The sequence below is a fragment of the Eschrichtius robustus genome, chromosome 21 (assembly GCF_028021215.1).
Source record: "Eschrichtius robustus isolate mEscRob2 chromosome 21, mEscRob2.pri, whole genome shotgun sequence".
Lineage (NCBI taxonomy): Eukaryota > Metazoa > Chordata > Mammalia > Artiodactyla > Eschrichtiidae > Eschrichtius > Eschrichtius robustus.
In genome coordinates, this window is record NC_090844.1 from 32,007,193 (window position 1) to 32,029,061 (window position 21,869).

The 21,869-nt window shown below is 44.6% G+C and overlaps 2 protein-coding genes across 5 annotated transcripts in view; both read right to left on the minus strand.

Moving 5' to 3' along the window:
• Nucleotides 1-148: 148 nt before the first annotated feature.
• On the minus strand, nt 149-15,614 carry HTRA4 (HtrA serine peptidase 4). The gene is given in 14 exon segments (XM_068532126.1): nt 149-248; nt 251-300; nt 3,398-3,493; nt 3,901-3,958; nt 4,483-4,567; nt 12,314-12,346; nt 12,777-12,799; nt 12,802-12,970; nt 13,800-13,992; nt 14,737-14,782; nt 14,785-14,835; nt 15,212-15,375; nt 15,377-15,491; nt 15,494-15,614. Coding segments are annotated over 14 exon segments (1,254 nt in total). The 3' UTR covers nt 149-198.
• A 285-nt stretch (nt 15,615-15,899) lies between these two features.
• The window catches only part of PLEKHA2 (pleckstrin homology domain containing A2), a 55,631-nt gene continuing 49,661 nt past the window's right edge, over nt 15,900-21,869 (minus strand). For all 4 annotated transcript variants that reach the window (XM_068531917.1, XM_068531919.1, XM_068531920.1 and 1 more), the window contains exons 11-12: nt 20,259-20,336; nt 15,900-19,821 (exon numbers count right to left, since the gene is read on the minus strand). In XM_068531917.1, coding sequence (XP_068388018.1) covers nt 19,459-19,821; nt 20,259-20,336 — 441 coding nt within the window. In that variant the 3' untranslated portion in view covers nt 15,900-19,458. The remainder of the gene's footprint in view (nt 19,822-20,258; nt 20,337-21,869) is intronic.

Here is a 21,869-nt window from a genome sequence, read left to right on the forward strand (position 1 = left end):
AAGCATTCATTTTCCTTTATGAAAAAGAGATCCTAAAACCCCTTGCCACCTTTGGCACATCTTCAATACAAACCAGGTAGTAAAGCTTTGGTTTTGTTAGATCATTTCTTTTTAAAGCAAGACACTTAATTGATTGTTTCAGGTGTGACTGTCAGGATCAACAGTTGACTTCTCCGACGAACCAGGATAGAAAGGGAATCAAAGGGAATCATTGGCCTTAACAGCTTCAATCACGTCGGTTGTCGTGTGACAGGTTGTCCGTTTATGCTGACTATTACATCATGGTCTCTCAACCCAGAGCTGGGAGGGGAGAAGAAAGGACCATGAAACTGTAAGAGTTTTACTTATCCCCATCTAGAATTTAATGTCTGTCTCTTAAGGCACTACCATTTTGCTGGCATTAAACATACAAACCAGGAAACCAGAAATAGCCTCCATCCTTCCGAATGTGAGGCCTGCTCTAATATATTCTGCAAAATCACTGGAGGGCAACAACCCTATTTGCCTTTCCAAAACTAATATTCTACCAGAATCATGTGTAAGAAGTTTGCTCCTCCCATATATGAGATTTGGTTTGCAATAGGGAGTTGAGCTTTTCATTTCTATTAATCCCTGACCTCACTTAACCTGAAGCATACACTCGGCCTTACCAACAAACGTGAAAAGCCCAAGCAATATATACTTTTCCAGACAGTTACACTCTAATCAGTTTGATGTTGACAGCCCACTTACTTGCCCCATCTTCACCCACAGTTTATGGACCTGGAGGGTATGCTGAGCTGCACTATAGAAGCAGCTTCCAGTAAGTCAAAAACCAGTCACCAAGGTCTAAATATTTAAGGCTCTGGTTCTAGGCTCCTTTTCCTCAAAGTTGTGATTATATTCAGCCTCCAACATATTTGCTTCATGTAGAATATATATTCTAGAAACAAAAACCAGCTCCAAATACAAAACACTAGGATAAATATATAGCCATGCTGATGATCTGTCTTAAAGTCAAAAATAGCCTGGAAGTCAAATTAAATGACTGCAGGAGACACCATTTATGAGAAATGGGGGGAATTCCCTGGTGGTCCAGAGGTTAGGACTCAGTGCTCCCACTACCAGGGGCCTGGGTTCGATCCCTGGTCAGGGAACTAAGATCTCACAAGCCGTGAGGTGCAGCCAAAAAAAAAAAAAAAGAGAGAGAGAAACTGGAAGCTGGGAAGCCCAGGGAAGAATGATAATGTGGGAAGATTACCAAGGTATGTAGAGTTTATTTTTTAAAAGAAAGAAAGTTTAAAGGAAGAGGATGTGAAGTTGGAGTGTAGAACTAAAAGCAGGGAAAGCCTCAAGAACCAGGACAGCTCAGGGGAATGCCTGGGACAGTACATAAAGAAAGAACTTAATTCATGAAAGTTCTGTGAGAAAGAAACCTGCAAAGTATTACTGAATGCAAACTATGCACCAAATATGAGGAAGTGGGGCTCAGGCAGGATAAAAGACCTTTTCCGTGTCCCACAGCTTGTAAGAGGCTAAAGTAGGATTTCATCCTGGATCTCTCAGACTTGAAAACCCATCTTCTTGCCAATCACTCTGCCTCTCAGAAACAAGAAAAGTAGCCGCAAGAGCAGGATAATACAGGGGCTAAGCTACGGTGCTTATCCCTGCCGTCTGACTTACCGTGTAACTCTCAAGGTAATTAACCTCTCTGCACCACAGCTGCTGCTGCCTCCGTAAAATAACACCTATATCCCAGAATTACTGGGGGCTCGAACAAGTACGTAAGATGCTTTAAATGATGCCTGACATAGTAAGTGGTTGATAAATGCCAGCTGTTATTACTGGAATTATTGTCATTATTCTTAGATATAAGTGGGTGACGCCAGAATGATTTGCGGTTTATCAGGGCCTTCAAGCAAGCAGTAATTCCCACATTTTAATGTGCATCTGAATCCCCTGAAGATCTTGTTTAAAAAGCAGATTCTGATTTTTTTTGAACTTTTTATTTTATATTGGAGTATGTTGTGTTAGTTTCAGGCATACAGCAAAGTGACTCAGTTATACCTATACACATACCAGTTCTTTTTGAAATTCTTTTTCAGTGGTGCCCCTGTCACTGCATTTCTAAAACGCTCCAGCTGATGCTATTGCTGCTGGTCTACAGACCACATTTTGAGGAGCAAGGACTTGAAGAGCTGAAAGAGATAGCTTTGGCCTTGAACCAGAAGTTAAAAATAAGTGGGGGGGAGGGGTGGGGGGGTGGGCAGGGACCAAGAACGTCTAGAAAAGCCTGTGACGCGTCAAATTTAGTAACAGGAGGCCTAACACTTAGCTCTTCTGAACAGTTAGTACCCTATAGATTCTTCCCCTCTGAAAAGAGTTGCCATAATCTAAGCAGATTGTTGAGCTCTTGAAAAACAAAAACAGTGAGGGAGGGATATGGAAGAAGTGTAAGAGAGAGACCAGGAGAATATTTGTAGGCCAAGTCAGCCTGTCTCTCAGTAGTTACTATAAATGTCTCAAAACGTCTGTAGCCTTTGCTTTACTTACTGTATGTATTTGTTTGTTTGTTTGTTTAGTGCTGGCCTCTGATACTGTCATCCGGAATTCAAAGAAAAAAAGTGTTTTAAAGTACCTAAAATAGGTTCTTAAACTCCTAACCCCCTGGATTCTTCTGATTCTTAATAAGTAAGGTAGCAAAAGAGTAGATTTGGGAATTCCTAGCAAAATTAAACTTTTGTCGTGAACTCACATCATTTATTCTTGGGCTGCAGAGAACCATCCCTTTCAAAAAAAGAAAAGCGGGGGGGGGCCCTTACTAGTACACTCAGCATTGTCCAATAGAAATGTAAGGCAAGCCACATACATAATTTAAAATGTTCTGGTAGCCACATTCAAAAAATTTTTAATTTTTAAACTTTTTAAAATTTTTAAACAGATGAAACTAATATATAATATAAAAATATATTTTAATAATATCTTACTTAACTCTATATCTAAAGTATCATTTAACATGTCATAGTTTAATAATTATTAATACATATTTTATGCTCTGTTCTAAGTCTTTGAAATCCTCTAGAAACAGCACACACCCGATATGCTGCTATACGATGATCATCTCTTACACAATGCAGTTATTAAAGTGAAACGCAGTCTCCCCAAAACAAAAAAAGTGTGTTTCAGGGGAAAATATTTTACATTGCTTCTGGGTTTTTGTATTTAAATTAATTAAAGTTAAATAAAATTTAAAATGCAGTTCCTCAGTCACACCAGCCACCCCTCAGGTAGGTGTTCAATAGCCTCATGGCAGGCAGGGCCCACCGTATCAGGGCAAGTCTAGATCCTACACACATTTACCACGGGGCACATCTAGTGAGAACAGAGGAGGATGGTCAGAGGCCCGAGCTGCTCTTACCTTTCGGCAGCTGTTCCTTGAATCATCTCATATACAAAAACTCCAGAGGTCACATCAGGGAAATCTGGATCTTGCCTTTTCATTTCCTGAAGCAGGCTAAGAAAAGTCAGAAGAGTTTTCCCATGAGGTTAGGAAGCACAGTGAATTAGTCTCCTGAGCCCTGGACAACCCTCCAACTGTCAGTGGGGACTCTCTCTGCTCTGCTCAAGGCTCACACACATGGGACGAGGATGCCCTCTAGCTGGTCACCGTCATTCTTCCCCAGGGGTGGTCTGATTCTCTGTGCCGAAGCCTAGAACCATTGGACACAGTGAAAGAAACCACTGAAAAGTACAGTGCATGCTGGTGCCAGCAGATGCAGTCACCTACCCTGTGACAAGTAGGGCCTGCGGTCACGAGAGGAGCCAGCCGCTGTCCAAATGCTTTACCTTCCCCGTTCAGGCTCTCTACCTATAGCTTGTGCTTCTGAAAAACAACCCAGACATGGTCACACCCGCGCTTACCTCATAGTGAGGGACAGCGTGCGCAGACCCAGCTATTTCTTCTGTGAAACAGCCTTTCCTGGAAAGGAGAATTATAACCCGTTACTAACAAAGCCTCCTTTCCTTTTGGCAGACCGAGTCACAGAATATCCTTCCAATGTTAGCTGCCCTTTCAGGCTGCCAGCCAAGACAAACATGCCTCAGAGAACCTTTGTCACTCACACAGGCCCACCTCCCCACGTCCAGCCCAGGGCTTTCCTTTCCACAATAATTCCATCCAACTATCTCTGGGTACAGCTCAGGCTGGGTTTTGCACCTAGTCCCCTGGTACTGCTGCCTGGATCACTGTGATCAGAGCTCAGTACCGGTGACTCTGTTTTCTACAGAACTCAAAGGACTGTCTCAGGGACTTCCCTGGAGGTCCAGTGGTTAGGGCTCCACGCTTCCACTGCAGGGGGCGCGGATTCAATCCCTGGTAGCAGAACTAGGATCCCACAAGCCACACAGCATGGCCAAAAAAAGGGATTGTCCTCACCACAGTGGAGCCCTTTGAGGGCTCCTGAAAAGCGCGGGAGGGGAAGAAAAAGTCCTAATTCCCCTTACCTTTCTGTCGAATGCGATCCAAGGGAATTGCAAAGGAGATTCCTGTGATCACCTTCAGTGTGTTTATGTCAATCACATCACCATCCTGACAAGGGAGGAGACGTCAGTTCAGCAGCGCAGTTCTGCAGACTGACAAGCAAAGGAAGGAGAGAAGCTTAGGGTCACTTAGGGTTGAGCAACAGGTGGCATCTTAGCGGACCAAGGCGTGCAAATTCCTGCTGAGGAATTCTGGGTTTTAATGTTGAGCTCTTTTTTTTCTTGGCCAAATTACATTGCTTTTCAAAGTGAACCACAGTTTGTATTTTGACACAGATATGAGGGCAAGGAGTATATGTCTTCCCATTCCTTAAATGAGACTAAAAGTAAACACGGAAAAGGCAAAAAGCTGTTGACTTTCAACCACGCTTCAATGAAACTACTCAGAAGATTCAGCAAATTGACCTTAGGAACAAAGCTCTACTAAACTAAACTTATGAAGTGGGAAATACTTTCCTTTTTGTGCATTTCATCATCCCTTAGCCTTTGTTAGGTAACGGGAAGGATAGAAAAGAGACTTCCGATCACATTAAAATACAGATTATAATTCAATAGGTCTGGAGTGTGGCTTGAAATCCTGCATTTCATCCCTGCTCTAGTAAACTCATTGTTTACTGGAGAAAAAGCAGGCACAAAAATCACATGCAACGTTAGGAGTAAAGAGGGGCGGAGTCAAGATGGCAGACTAGGAGGATGTGGAATTCGCGTCTCCTCACAACTAGGGCACCGGAAGGGGACCATGCACCAGAGGGGGACCATGGACACCTAAGGGGACGGGAGGAACCCCCATCGACCAGGTAAGAAGCGGGGCTTGGGGGAGTGAAGGGGGAGGAGAAGTGGAGGCGGGACAGGACTGGCGCCCCTGAGGGGCCGCTGGGGGAGGGGAGGAGTTCCTACACCCAGCGGGACACACCCACGGTTAGGGATCCAGCCGCAATGGGGGAGACCCTGGGAGAGACGGTGGGGGAGGGGCGTGGAGGAACGGAAGGGAACGGGGCCAGCACTTTCCCTGTCCTCTTAGGCACGGGGAACCTGCTGGGCTCCCGGGCCTAATCCTCTGCCCTAGGAGCCTCCCTCCTGCCGCACAGAGCCCAAGCCCCGCCCCTACACCCCCACCCAGGGCCCCACCTCTACACTCGGAGACCCCCTCAGAGACCCCCTCCAATGTGCTGGGCCTAAACCCCACCCACACACCCTCACCCAGGGCCCTACCACCAAACTCCTGAACCCCACACTCCAGAGGCCCTCCTTTCCACGTGCTGCCTCTCCCCTTCGCTGCAGGCCCTAAGCAGAAGCCCCGCCCCACGCTTGAATGTCACCCGCCTAGGCCCCGCCCCATGCTCAAACATCACCTCCCACCCGCCTAGTTCCCGCCCACCCTAAACCCCGCCCCTGCCGAAGTTCCACCCCCACCTGAACTCCACCCCCAATAGCCAAGGCTTTTTTTTTTTTTTCTTTTTTCTTTTTTCCTCTCTTAGATTGGGGTTCTGTTTTACCTTGATTCATTTATATTTTTGTTTTTTCTAATAAATCTTTTAGTTTTCTAATTTTATCCTTTATACTGTTATTGTTCTCCTTTTTGCTTGTTCCCTTTTTTTTTTCTTTTTTCTGTTGTGGTTTTATTTTACCTTGTTGCAGTTGTTTCAATTATAGTTTTATTTTTCCTAATATATCTTTTGTCTTTCTAATTTTATTTTGTTTTTTATTCTTTGTTATTGTATTGCTCCTTTTTTCTTTTTTTTTTTCCTCCCGTGCCACACGGCTTGTGGGATCTTGGTTCCCAGGCTGGGGGTCGGGCCCGAGCTCCTGGTGATGGGACCTCTGAGTCCAAACCGCTGGACTAACAGAGAACCTCAGACCCCAGGCAATATTAATCGGAGTGAGGCCTCCCGGAGGTCCTCATCTCAGCTGTAAGACCCGGCTCTATCCAACTGCCTGCAAACCCCAGTGCTGGACACCTCAGGCCAAACACCAGTAAGACAGGAATACAGCCCCACCCATCAAAAAAAACACAATGATATGACAAAAAAAAATGTTACAGACGAAGGAGCAAGGTAAAAACCTATAAGACCAAATAAATGAAGACAAAATAGGTAACCTACCTGAAAAAGAATTCAGAGTAATGATAGGAAAAATGATACAAAATCTCAGAAACAGAATGGAGAAAATACAAGAAACATTTCACAAGGATCTAGAAGAACTAAAGAGCAAACAAACAGCGGTGAGCAACACAATAAATGAAATTAAAAATAGTCTAGAAGGAATCAATAGCAGAATAACTGAGGCAGAAGAACACATAAGTGAGCTGGAAGATAAAATGGTGGAAATAACTGCCAGGGAGCAGAATAAAGAAAAAAGAATGAAAAGAATTGAGGACAGTCTCAGAGACCTGAGGGACATTAAACGCACCAACATTCTAATTATAGGGGTCCCAGAAGAAGAAGAGAAAAAGAATGGGTCTGAGAAAATATTTGAAGAGATTATAGTCGAAAACTTCCCTAATATGGGAAAGGAAATAGTCAAGTCCAGGAAGCGCAGAGAGTCCCATAAAGGATAAACCCAAAGAGAAACACACCGAGACGCATATTAATCAAACTATCAAAAATTAAATACAAAGAAAAAATATTAAGAGCAGCAAGGGAAAAGCAACAAATAACATACAAGGGAATACCCATAAGGTTAAGAGCTGATCTTTCAGCAGAAACTCTGCAAGCCAGAAGGGAGTGGCAGGACATATTTAAAGTGATGAAAGGGAAAACCTACAACCAAGATTACTCTACGCCGCAAGGATATCATTCAGATTTGATGGAGAAATCAAAAGCTTTACAGAAAATCAAAAGTTCAGAGAATTCAGCACCACCGAACCAGCTTTAAAACAAATGCTAAAGGAACTTCTCTAAGCGGGAAACACATGAGAAGAAAAAGACCCACAAAAACAAACCCAAATCAATTAAGAAAATGGTAATAGGAACATACATATCGATAATCACTTTGAATGTAAATGGATTAAATGCTCCAACCAAAAAACATAGACTGGCTGAATGGATACAAAAACAAGACCCTTATAAATGCTGTCTACAAGAGACCCACTTCAGACCTAGGGACACATACAGACTGAAAATGAGGGGATGGAAAAAGATATTCCATGCAAATGGAAATCACAAGAAAGCTGGAGTAGCAATACTCATATTAGAGTAAATAGGCTTTAAAATAAAGACTGTTACAAGAGATAAGGAAGGACACTATATAATGATGAAGAGATCGATCCAAGAAGAAAACATAACAATTATAAATATTTATGCACCCAACATAGGAGCACCTCAATACATAAGGCAAATGCTAACAGCCATAAAAGGAGAAATCGACAGTAACACAATAATAGTGGGGGACTTTAACACCCCACTTACACCAATAGACAGATCATCCAGACAGAAAATAAATAAGGAAACACAAGCTTTAAATGACACAATAGAACAGAAAGACTTAATTGATATTTTTAGGACATTCCACCCAAAAGAGGAAGAATACAGTTTCTTCTCAGGTGCACATGGAATGTTCTCCAGTCACATTTTGGGTCACAAATCAAACCTTGGAAAACTTAAGAAAATTGAAATCATATCAAGCATCTTTTCCGAACACAATGCTATGAGATTAGAAATCAATTACAGGAAAAAAACAGTAAAAAACACAAATACATGAGGGCTAAACAGTGTGCTGCTAAATAACCAAGAGATCACTGAAGAAATCAAAGAGGAAATCAAAAAATACCTAGAAACAAATGACAGTGAAAACACACAATGACCCAAAACCTATGGGATGCAGCAAAAGCAGTTCTAAGAGGGAAGTTTATAGTAATACAGTCCTACCTCAGGAAACAAGAAACATCTCAAATAACCTAACCTTACACCTAAAGCAATGAGAGAAAGAAGAACAAAAAAACCCCAAAGTCAGCAGAAGGAAAGAAATATAAAGATCAGAAATAAATAAAAAAGAAGTGAAGGAAACAATAGCAAAGATCAATAAAACTAAAAGCTGGTCTTTTGAGAAGATAAACAAAATTGATAAACCATTAGCCAGACTCATCAAGAAAAAAAGGGAGAAGACTCAAATCAATAGAATTAGAAATGAAAAAGGAGAAGTAACAACTGACACTGCAGAAATACAAAGGATCATGGGAGATTACTACAAGCAACTCTATGCCAATAAAATGGACAACCTGGAAGAAATGGACAAATTCTGAGAAAAGTACAACCTTCTGAGACTGAACCAGGAAGAAATAGAAAATATAAACTGACCAATAACAAGCACGGAAAATGAGACTGTGATTAAAAATCTTCCAACAAACAAAAGCCCAGGACCAGATGTCTTCACAGGCAAATTCTATCAAACATTTAGAGAAGAGCTAACACCTATCCTTCTGAAACTCTTCCAAAATATAACAGAGGGAGGAACACTCCCCAACTCATTCTATGAGGCCACCATCACCCTGATACCAAAACCAGACAAAGATGTCACAAAAAAGGAAACTACAGGCCAATATCACTGATGAACATAGATGCAAAAATCCTCAACAAAATACTAGCAAACAGAATCCTACAGCATATTAAAAGGATCATACACCATGATCAAGTGGGGTTTATCCCAGGAATGCAAGGATTCTTCAATATACGCAAATCAATGTGATACACCATATTAACAAATTAAAGAATAAAAACCATATATCACCTCAATAGATGCAGAAAAAGCTTTTGACAAAATTCAACACCCATTTATGATAAAAACTCTCCAGAAAGTGGGCATAGAGGAACCTACCTCAACATAATAAAAGCCATATATGACAAACCCACAGCAAACATCATTCTCAATGGTGAAAAACTGAAAGCATTTCCTTTAAGATCAGGAACAAGACAAGGTTGCCCACTCTCACCACTGTTATTCAGCCTAGTGTTGGAAGTCCTAGCCACAGCAATCAGAGAAGAAAAAGAAATGAAAGGAATACAAATTGGGAAAGAAGAAGTAAAACTGTCACTGTCTGCTGATGACATGATACTAAACATAGAAAATCCTAAAGATGCCACCAAAAAACTACTAGAACTAATCAATGAATTTGGTAAGGTTGCAGGATACAAAATTAATGCACAGAAATCTCTTGCATTCCTATACACTAACAACAAAAGATCAGAAAGAGAAATTAAGGAAACAATCCCATTTACCATCGCAACAAAAAGAATAAAATACCTAGGAATAAACCTACCTAAGGAGGCAAAAGACCAGTACTCAGAAAACTATAAAACACCGATGAAAGAAATCAAAGATAACATAAACAGATGGAGAGATACCATGCTCCCAGATTGGAAGAATCAATATTGTGAAAATGACTATACTACCCAAAGCAATCTACAGGTTCAGTGCAATCCCTATCAAATTACCAATGGCATTTTTCACAGAACTAGAACAAGAAATTTTACAATCTGTATGGAAACACAAAAGACCCTGAATAGCCAAAGCAATCTTGAGAAACAAAAACGGAGCTGGAGGAATCAGGCTCCCTGACTTCAGACTAAACTACAAAGCTACAGTAATCAAGACAGTATGGTACTGGCACAACAACAGAAATATAGATCAATGGAACAAGATAGAAAGCCCAGAGATAAACCCACGCACATATGGTCACCTTATCTTTGACAAAGGAAGCAAGAATATACAATGGAGAAAAGACAGCCCCTTCAATAAGTGGTGCTGGGAAAAATGGACAGCCTCATGGAAAAGAATGAAATTAGAACACACCCTAACACCATACACAAAAATAAACTCAAAATGGATTAAACACCTAAATGTAAGGCCAGACACTATAAAACTGTTATAGGAAAACACAGGCAGAACACTCTATGACATAAATGACAGCAAGATCCATTTTGACCCACCTCCTAGAGTAAGGGAAATAAAAATAAAAATAAACAAATGGGACCTAATGAAATTTGCCCAGCAAAGGAAACCATAAACAAGACGAAAAGACAACCCTCAGAATGGGAGAAAATATTTGCAAATGAAGCAACTGACAGAGGATTCATCTCCAAAATATACAAGCAGCTCATGCAGCTCAATATCACAAAAACAAACAACCCAGTCCAAAAATGAGCAGAAGACCTAAATAGACATTTCTCCAAAGGAGACATACAGATGGCCAACAAATGCATGAAAAGAGGCTCAACATCACCAATCATTAGAGAAATGCAAATCAAAACTACAATGAGGTATCACCTCACACCGGTCAGAATGGCCATCATCAAAAAATCTACAAACAATAAATGCTGGAGAGAGTGTGGAGAAAAGGGAACCCTCCTGCACTGTTGGTGGGAATGTAAATTGATAGAGCCACTATGGTGAACAGTATGGAGGTTCCTTAAAAAACTAAAAATAGAACTACCATATGACCCAGCAATCCCACTACTGGGCATATACCCTGAGAAAACAATAATTCAAAAAGAGACATGTACCACAATGTTCATTGCCGCTCTATTTACTATAGCCAGGACATGGAAGCAACCTAAGTGCCCATCGACAGATGAATGGATAAAGAAGATGTGGCACATATATACAACGGAACATTACTCAGCCATAAGGAGAAACGAAACTGAGTTATTTGTAGTGAGGTGGTTGGACCTAGAATCTGTCATACAGAGTGAAGTAAGTCAGAAAGAAGAAAAACAAATACTGTATGCTAACACATATATATGGAATCCAAAAAAAATGGAATTTAAAAAAGCAGTACTAATGAACCTAGTGGCAGGGCAGGAATAGAGACACAGATGTAGAGAACAGACTTGAGGGCATGGGGAGGAAGGGTAAGCTGGGACAAAGTGAGAGAGTGGCATGGACACATATACACTACCAAATGTAAAATGGATGGCTAGTGGGAAGCAGCTGCATAGCACAGGGAGATCAGCTCGGTGCTCTGTGACCACCTAGAGGGGTGGGATAGGGAGGGTGGGAGGGAGACGCAAGAGGGAGGAGATATGGGGATATATGTATACATACAGCTGATTCACTTTGTTATACAGCAGAAACTAACACAACATTGTAAAGCATTGAAACTCCAATGAAGATGTGAAAAAAAATATATTAGGAGTAAAAAGCGCTCAGTGATTTCACACACAATTCCTCCTCCTACAAGCAAATGTAATATGTGAAGAGAAAGCAGAAACAATCAGCTCAAGGGACTCAGAGAGCATGATCACAGGCCGTGTGTCAAACAGCACTGCTCTCTTGTTGTATCTGAGCAACTAGAAACCCTGGCATTTCCATTAGGGATGTTGAATAAAATTTAAGAATTAAATACATGATAGAGCAACGGATTGTTGTTGTGGCTTTTTTGTCGTGTCTAAGCAGGTCAATACTAAATTAGCATTTTGGGATGAGACTTAGTTCTTCACATGCAGAAGCAGGGGGTCTTCAAGGATATACACTACATAGTATAGTTGTCATTTGACATAATTTGGGTTTAGTACCCAGGACTTTTGTTAAGTACCCAATGAAAGCAGAAAGCACACTGAAGAGATGTAAGTAGGTGTTAAGGAAACCCTGACGCCCTCGGCTGGAGAAGCTCACATGCCAAGGTGACAAATCCATCGTAGATCTTAAATTTTTCCTAGCCCTTTACTTAAGATGCAATAATAGAAAAGCATCGTACCACAAATCTCTACACAAGAGCGGCATCCCAGTCTGCATCATGAAATTTGTCAAGTTTTTGAAAGTTAAGAAGAAGCGTGAAGCAGCAAGGAAAGTGGTCACTTACCAAATTCACCAGAGGCCCCCCGGAATTCCCGTGCTGAAGACAGAATTTGAAAAAGCCATCAGTACTTTTCTCCCAGTCATCTATATATAGTTCCCAAAGAGGTTTACCAAAAACAGCCTGCCCTAGTGAGCCCCTGTTTCCCCAGGGCAGGCAAAGTTGGGCCCCATCATGATCATCTCCGAAGTCAGTGCAGGTAAAGAACAACAGCAAGAGGACCACCACCTCCTACGGCAGCAGTGACCTCTGCGACAGACCCTAGGAGACCATCCAATATCATAGAGGCCAGTTATCACACCAAACAGGCTGACCTCTAACAGCGTGGCATTCCGTACCTCTCACGAGGATAGACCTGATCTCTGGACATCCCTGAAAGGCCAAAGGGAAAAGAAGGCACCGTGAAGTGTTCTTCCCACCGCGTTGCCAGTATCTTATGGGCTGAGGACAGCCTACCCCTGTGACTTACATTAATTATGGCATCCGTCTGGTATAGTCCATGCCTGAATCCTTCAGCCCCAGCTCTTTGCCCTCTCACTGTGTGGTGCTGACAATGCCTGCCGTCACTGTGTTCTGCAGTGAAAACAGGCTACCCAAGGCCGCCACAAACTCGCCAGCTCGCAGGTCAGATGACTTTCCCAGCAGCAATACAGGAAGTCCAGTCTGCACGTGGGTGAGGAGGGACCAGATGGACAAATTAAGAATGGAATCAGTCAGCGTTTGTATACAACCCATATATGACACGGTCTCCACCATTTCGGCATCTATAATGCAAGAATCACCCACCCACCTAGTTTCTACAACTGCCTGAGTCTTCCTCCTTACAGTCCAACTACCACTAAACTCTCACTTGTTAAGATGATAGGGATCATCTCTAAAGATCTAAAATTATTGCCTGTAGAAATTACAATAAGTAAACCGCCAGTGAAGTAACTGATGAACATAAACTGACATTAGCAATTTACTTAGCACCATTCCAGCTCAGAAGTTTACAAAGTTAATAAGCCACGAACAGAAAGGAGGTCACCCAAAGCAGTGCTTCTCCTTAATGTGCATATGAATCTCCCAGTGATCAGTAGACCTGGGTAGGGTCTGAGTTTCTGTATTTCTAAAAAATTCTCAGATGATGTCAATGCTGCTGGGTGCAGACCACACTTTGTATAGCAAGGAACTCAAAGCACGCCTTAGCAGCTCTGAATCCATTACAATCATTTCCGGTGTTCTGAGACAAGCAGAGAAGTAAGTTTCCCAGAAGTAGCATCTGTTGAAGAAGGAACTGAAGGAGAAGAAAAGACAGCTGGGTAGTTAATAAAAATTGTTACAGACATACAGATAGGCATGGAAGAAAATAAACAAAAGAAGGAGTGAAGAATAGAAAGAAAGCAAACTAGAAAAAAAAAAAAAAAAGTATATGCCAGGGAGAGAAGACATGTGGTGGGGTGGGGAAGAAAATATCAGCAAGTTGATGAAAATCCTTGAATCGCAGGCTCACATTTGGCTCAGTTTTAATCAGGGCAAGATCCAATTTATGGTCAAAGTCCTTGACAGTGGCTTCATACTGGACCCCGCTCTGGAGCTCCACCTGGATCCACTGCTGGTTCGTGAGGACGTGGGCATTGGTAACAATAAGCCCATCCTCAGACACTATGAACCCAGAGCCACCGGATGCAGAAATATCCTCACTGCTGAGAGGCGACCTGTCTCAGCAAGACAACAGCATAAGCAGAAGGCGGGCAAATCAGGGCATCGCCTTAGTCTGGAAGCATGGGAACCTGGCATTTATCAAACATTCTTCCACCACAGTTTCCTCAGACAGTTTACTTTTCCCTGTCTGTTTTCATTCTCTCCACATGTAATTAGACTCTGTCTGTGTTCAATGTCCTGGCCATCTCTTGCGAACAGGACTGAGAGCTGATTCCAACTCTCCTTTTCCAGGAAAAGCAGCACCCCTCTGCTTCAAAGACGACTAACCTAATCGTAATACTGGGGGCAAAAGTGGACCTAGTGCCACATTATCCAGCACCCAGGCAGGGAGGGAGTCAGAGAAATCTGGTCCCGGCTTAGGTTCCACTACTAACTGGCCTTGTGACATAGGACAAGTTTCTCTTGCTCTCTGGGTTTGGGATTCCTTACGTGCAAAAGAAGGGGCCGGACAAGATCACCATCAAGGTGCCTTCTGGCTCTTACCTCTGACCTTGAACTTGTCTGAGAGAGAGGAGTAGCCCAGCTTTGGAAGTCAGAATCCTTATGGCTCTGCTCTTTGGCTAAACGACCAACAGGCTATGCAACCTCCTTGAGCTGTTTGATTTCCTCACCGTGGTTTTCACAACTAAATTGTGCTGGGAGAGTGGTTGCGCGGCGCCTGGAGCAGGGAGGCCCTCGGGAACAGTTAGCCCGGGGAGCTGACGTCCTCCTCGGACCTCCTTTACCCGCGAAACAGCTGTAAGTGGACCACGGACGGGGCCACCGCCTCACCACGGCGGCGATGAAGTTGTACTTGCTCCTGAGCCAGCCTGCGCTTCTGGTCCCTGCAAAGAGGTGCTCCATTCTTTGGGCGGGGAGGTGGGGGGTGGGGGGACGACGCTCGCTACCTGCCCGCATCAGGCATCACCTCTCTCCTCCCTCTCTCTCCTCTTTCCCTCCCCCTCCTCTCTTCACCGCGGTCGCAGGAGACCAGACCGCTCACCCCGATTTGAAAATAACTTAAAAGGGAAGACGGCGGCCACCAGCTATGGGGAGGAAATTGGGGAGCAACCACATGGGAACCGGTAACCGGACACCTAAGGAGGGAAGAAAATAGGGAGGTAAGAGGCGTTGAATCGCTCTGGCGATGCAGCAGGGAGAACGGCGCGAACGGAACTCGCTCCTGAAGAGGGCGCGGAGAGCGCGCGGCCCTCCGCTCACCTGGGGCTCCACAGTCCCCCTTCCGCACCGGCACGGCCGGGAGCGCGCCACGGAGGCGCGCGGCGCGGTTCTCGGCGCGGAGCGCGCACGGGCTGGGGTAGGTGCGCCCGTCGCCGCCGCACACGGCCGCCCCCCCGCCGCCGAGGAGCCGGGGCGCGAGCGGCGCACGGCCGGCCGAGCGCCCCGCCGCAGGCCTCGCCCTCGGCCGCGGCGCAGACGCGGCAGCCCCCGCAGCGGTCGAGCCCCGGGGCCGTCCCCCGCCGAGCAGTGGGGGCAGCGGCGGGCAGCGCGGCGCGGGCCTGGCCCTCGGGGCCTGGACTCCGCGCCCCGGCGCCGCGGGCAGCGGCAGCCACGGCAGGACGAACGGTCCGAGCCCGGCGGGCCGCAGCAGGGGTCTCGTCATCCCGCTCCCTTCCTCCTTGCCTCCCACTTTCCCGAGGACTCTCCTCTGGACCCGCAGCTGCTCTCAGCCGAGCAACGCTTTCTGCGGACTGGGGTGCCGCCTCCTGCAGCCCCCGACTTTAAGGGGCAGAACCTGGCAGCCCTCTCCACACACACCCGTTCCCCACCCCGCCCCGCGTCCCGGCCCTTCCCCACCTCGTGAAATTCAGAACACCAAGAACCGGGGCAGACTGACAACTCACCCACCCACGGACAGACGATCCGAGTTAGGAAAACACACACCCTATTTCAGTATTTCACATGGTTTTTATTACAAAACAAGCGACAAAACAGTTTTAGAAAATTATTTTTTGCTACATACGAAGTAGGAGATCGCTTAAAATGAGAAGCCTAAGAGTTTCCATGCACTCAGCTCAGCCTACAGTCAGTGCATTTCACAGCTGAAACATACTGGTTCAAAACACAGAATCATGCTACACCTTGGGGAGCAGTGGGGGAAGGGGTCAAACAGTATGTTTTTTGGCCAAATATTCGCTTTATTCAAACTCTACCGAGCATGAGTGACTGTAATTCACTACTGCAGGCAGTAACAAGAGAGAAAACGGGAGTAAGGAAAAAAAGTGACATTGGTAGAAAAGATGTAATAAATCTGTCCATTTCTGACATGTTCAAAGTTTATAAACAAAGCTGATTTGGGAAACTCAGTTTCCAAAACTCTGCTACTTCCTTATGCCTATTTATCTGGTTAACAGTGAAAACAAACATATCAAATCCCACTGCTCAACTACTGAATCTGCCACTTATTTATTGGATCCTTTTAGCCCATATCAGAGCACAGTTACATTCAGGGGGAAAAAAATAAAACAAAAACAAACCACCTTCTGCTTCAAGTGAACTATGCAGTTGGACTCTTTCTCATGGGAGCTCAGCATTCTACTCAGAAACAGATGTGTAACTCTGCAATTTTCACCTGAGATCGCTTTACCTGATGGACACCTTAGTACGACTGTCATCTCACAGAATGCAAAAGGCCAAACTACGTTCACCAGCCATCAGCTGACCCTGAGCAAGCAATTCCTTAACTTTCAAGAACAGTGGACAATAATAGTTCACCTATGGGGAGACACCTGAAATTGTTACACACAGTGGGTCAAGACCATGTCAAAAGTCTTATGAAAACAGCACAACTCAGAGAACGTTTACACACACAAAAAAATGCAGTACCTTTTTTGGTTCCTTTTTTAAAAAAAAAAACAAAACAAAACAAACAGATTTATTCCAGAGCCTATGCACTTAACTACTAATCGATATTGCATCCCCTCCTTGTTTTTTCCATTTGGTTCCATTTTTCACATTTGAAACCAAACGCTTTGGTCGTATATGCACCATCTTTGGCTCACATGTGTAGTGACATTAAAAGGTGTGATGTGAAATTAACCAGAAGCTAAGAAATATGAACACAAAAGGAATTCTGAAATAAGATTTGGCAATGAGAATGCCTCTAAGCTTCATTGAAGATAATTATATTTATCTGGTGTTGGAACTACATTAACAACGCTCTAACTTGGAATTCCCAAGTATCTGCCAACTAGAATCCTTGTTTCCCCTCTATTATGATAATACAATCTGGATTTATAAGTATGTTTAATTTAATACATTCTCAAAATAAACCTTACTGAATAAAAAACAGATCAGCTTACCATAATGGCCAATTAATTTAGCAGTAGTAATCTAGCAGAGCGTTTATTTAGAAGAGGAAGAAATGGGTAGATTTTCACAACTTAAACACCAAGAGATGACACCTTTCCATGAGTTAGGGAATGTTTACAGAGATCTCAAAAGTTCCTAATTTATCTTTGTTAGTTCCATATCTCTGTGCACTTTCTTTCACCTAGCCAAAGAATTTTCTTGAGGAAAATCTGAAGATGAAACCTGAGACAAAGAACTTTAAGAATTGGGAATGGCTTCTTGAAATCAGGCTACTTGAAGTATGTTGCCACCTTGATCACTCATAAATAAATAATCTCCAAACCAGGGATTTCTAAGGACAAAAGTATACAGGAGGCTGCAGAAAAGAGGGGAAAAAAAGAGAGAGACAGAAATCTAGAGTAGATTTCCTTTTTTATACCAGGACCACTAGGGCAAACAATTTAAGTGAAAGTTACCTCCAAAGCAGTACGGTCAAGAAAAGTTCTCAACCTGACACAGACTTCAAGGAAACTACACTGCCCGAAACAAACAGAAGATTTCCCTCAAGACACTAAGGATTTTCTGATCACAGTCTTCGCCTCTACTCGTTAATTCTTAATTTAAAGACAAAATTAACTGATCTAGCTGATAAAGAGTTCTAGATAGAACTGAGTTAAGCTCCCTCCCTTTAGGGCACCTTGGTAGCAGTTCACCACATAAGCTGGACAGATAGTTTCTCCCAGGGACCCTGGAAATACGATCTCTTGTCAAATGGAAGAAGGTACATCCTAAAATACGGGATGGGAAATACAATCTATGCTCTTCTACCTGGGAAATCTCTAACCAGCAATGCATAGCCTCTAAAGCAATGTTTCTCTGCACAGTTTCTAATTTATTAAAGATATAAATATCTCTCAAGATTATCTTTGTTACCTCCTCACTGTTAAGTACGTAGAACCTCGTCAGACGACAAGATTTCATCATGCAAGTACAGACACGAGGCATCATCCAAAGGGCAACACAAAGAACAGAAAGAAAGCAAATCTGCCAAGGTATACAATATACAGCACTTAAAATTAGACTACTATCGGCCCATGAAAGAAGAGCTGAGAGGCAAGGACCCAAGATAATCTGTCTTTGCGAAAAGAGACCTTTTCTTCTGTCTGGAAAACATGGATCAAAAATTTTTAGCTGGATGAACTAAACTCCATCTCTTCCCGGCACCTGCTTTAAAGCAACTCTCAAACTCTAAAATACAGATTTGATGTTATCACACAAGTGAATTATCATACACTCATCAACCCTCCACACATTCCAAGTAACGCCATATCAAGGGCAATGTCTGTTCTGTTCTCAGCACTGAACACTGATAAACCCATCCTAAGGGCCTGACACAGCAACAGGGTGGGCAGGTCTGTCTCTCACGGGGACAGTATTTGGGGTCAAAGAACATCTCAAAGAGAACAGAGTAATTCCCAAAACTGGCTGATGCACTGGGGTTGGGAGTGCATTCTCCCATTCCTTACAAGAGGTCCCATTTCTTCCCCGATGGAGGTCCCCTGGAGGAGGGGGGAATCTGCCCTGGTCGACATTCAGGGCCCCCCCCACCAGCACCCAGATTTTAACACCTTCCCTCAGAATGTATCCCGGCCAAGCTGGAGCCTGGGTGTCCCCCACCGCTTCCCCCAGTTTCAGCTGGGTTAGTTCCCACCCTCCTACTTCACAGTCAAACTTCAGCCAATGAACAGGAATAGGATAAAACCAGATGACTGGCCTCAAGGTTCTGCGCCCGGCCTGAAAACAAAGGGAAGAAACTAATAAGACAAGGACAAGGAACTAAAACTTGGTTAGGGATGAAATTGGACTTCCAACCTCCTCTCACCAGGTGGACCATGGAAGAGTCAAAGTAAGAGGCACCCCGCTCTCCACTGAGCAAGCCTACAGGTCTAACCTAGTGACTTTCCCGAATTAAAAACACTGCATTGATTTTTTTTTTTTTTTAAAAAAAACCAGCTGATGCTCCCCTCCCCCAAGAGAGCTCCACAGGGATGTGAGTGCCAGGAAGGCCTCTGACTGTCCTCCAGCAGGTGGAGAAACCGAGTCACGGCCCCTTGGACGTCTGAGTCCTCCCCCTCCCTCCTGGGCACTGCGCCTCATCACACATCAGAGGTCCGTATGTTTTCATCATCGAGGTTGAACACAAATGGCTTCTCCTTGGGGTGCTGGGGCTCCGATCTGTGCCTTATCCGGGAGCTGGGCAGCACCCCAGAAGTACTGCTCTCCCCAAGTCGAGGCATGAACAAAGAGTCCTCAGGAGTCTCTTCAGTGGGAAGCAGCTTTTCCCCAGCCTGGGGGACAGGTGTCCAGGGCTGCCAGGAGGAAGCCACGGAGGGGGCTTTGCAGAGGGCCCTTCTCTCCTCCAGAGGCGGCCGCCCTCTGCACAAGACAGAGTTGGGCCCCCCTGAGAGGCTGGAGCTTCCAGAGCGGGTCAAAGAAATGGATCGAGAAAAGGACATTTCCTACAAAAATAAAAGGCGGGAAAAAAAGGAAAGTAAGAGTTTTCCTGACAATGTTTATCCCAAGGTCCCAGGAAGAGGACCCCCTCCAGGATCACCACCTCACAGGCCCAGAGACACACGTCTACAGAAATTAAATATAGCCAGTGGCATTCACCCCAGAAGTGTCAAGGTCTGCCTGGCAGGGAGATGTGCAGGACACATCGGAAGCTCTGGTTCTCTATCCAACCCTACCTCACCTCCTCCAACTACTGAAAAAAACAAAAAAATAAAAATTTGTACCCAAACCAGTCAAAAGAGAAAAACAAGCAAGACAGCCCGGGGCTTCAGCTGCATCTGGGCACCGGGCTGCTTCCCTACATCACCAAATAAAACCCACCCACTCGGGACAACTCATCACGAGGTTGACAGTGACTGTGGACAGGAAGGAAGTAACTTACTCTGGGGTGGCACTTGAGGGCCTGGACAGCTGCCCCGATCTCCTTAATCCAGCTGTGCATGTCTTCTGGACTGTCTGCCTGCAAAACACCCACCACACTTACAGAGACACGTCTGGCGCTGTGATTTCAGCTTTCACGCCTGTGACTCGATTCTAAGTTCATAAAATCACACCATTAGAGCTGGAAGGGATCTCAGAGACCATCCAGGCCAGTGGCTTTCAGACTTCTGAGGACATTTTTTTCCCCAGCAAAATCATATTTGTCATCCCATAAATAAAAGGGCTCAAAGTGGGGCAGAGGTCGTGACAGAGGGAGAGAGCTTAGAGGCCCATCCCTACTGAAGTCCCTCACCCCCTCTGGAACACAATCAGCCTGGCCTCACCCCCTGTTTTACAGAAAAGGAAAATGAAGCCCAGAAAGCCAGAGCCCAAGGTTTAGGGCTGGTCTAGATTCCAGTTCTCCTGACACCCAGTGCAGTCATCCTTCTACCACAGCTATCCCAACAAATGATCCCACTTTCAGCTCCAGTTCCATTAAAACCAAATCCTCTGCAAATCCTCCCAGACAGGTGGTTTCTCCAGGAACAGGGCTTCTCGCAAAGCACAAGTGATCTGGGTCTGTCCTGAGTCCCATCCAGGCCTCAAGGGTTGCTAGACTTGCAGCACCAAGCTCACCAACATGTAGGGAGGGCACAGCCGAGGCCTTAAAAAGTTCTTCCCCCAGAAATACCGAGCAACCCCAGAAGGGGGCAGCAGCGGCTCTGTGAAGAAAGAGGAAAATCAGAAGCCAAGCCACAGTAGGTAGAGCCCTGGGAATTCTCAGTGCTTTCCAGCTTTACAGGAGTTGAATCCAAGTGAACCTGGCAAACATTTACTGAGGCCTTACTCAGGGTGACACGTGACATCAGGTACCAGGCACAGAGATGGGACCAAGATTGAATGAAGCCTTGACCTCCAGAAACGTTTTATTAGTTAACCTCTCTCTGTTGCCCTGCACCTTCCCCTGATAGAGCCATCCAAAATTACCAGAGTGCATTTGCATGCCCGTGCATACACGAATGCAAACACCACACACGCTGGCCTGCAAAATTCTCCACATATACCCCTCACTCTCCCCTTCCCTAAAATGATTCTTTCTCTTTGCATTATATCAAGGTAATACATGACCAGTCTTTTTAAAACCCTCAAATTTGCATGCTTACCCCATCCTGTCCCCAAACCAACCGTCCCTGGTTAGGTGTGTGCAGGACACTTACAAGGGGAACAGTTTCACACCCTGGCACGCTGGGCCAAAGAGAGGCAGCAACGGTGCCCCAGGAGAAGACCCCTCTCACGCACCATAGCTGCAAATTCACCTGCCCGCTCTCTTCCCTGGACTTTTCTTTTCCCAGTTACTTGACAACCTGGTGGTTTCCCAGAAAGAGAAATCCATCCCTAGTCTAAAAAGATAACCAGGACATGGTCTCCAAGATTCTTCCAGAAGGTATTTTACTGAGAGCAGGGCTAGCTAACCTGTTCCACAAGTAGAACTATTGGGAAAAATTAAATGAACTCATTTAGGTAAAGCAGTTTGAAAGTGCCTGATACACAGAAAGGGCTTCATATTAGTCAT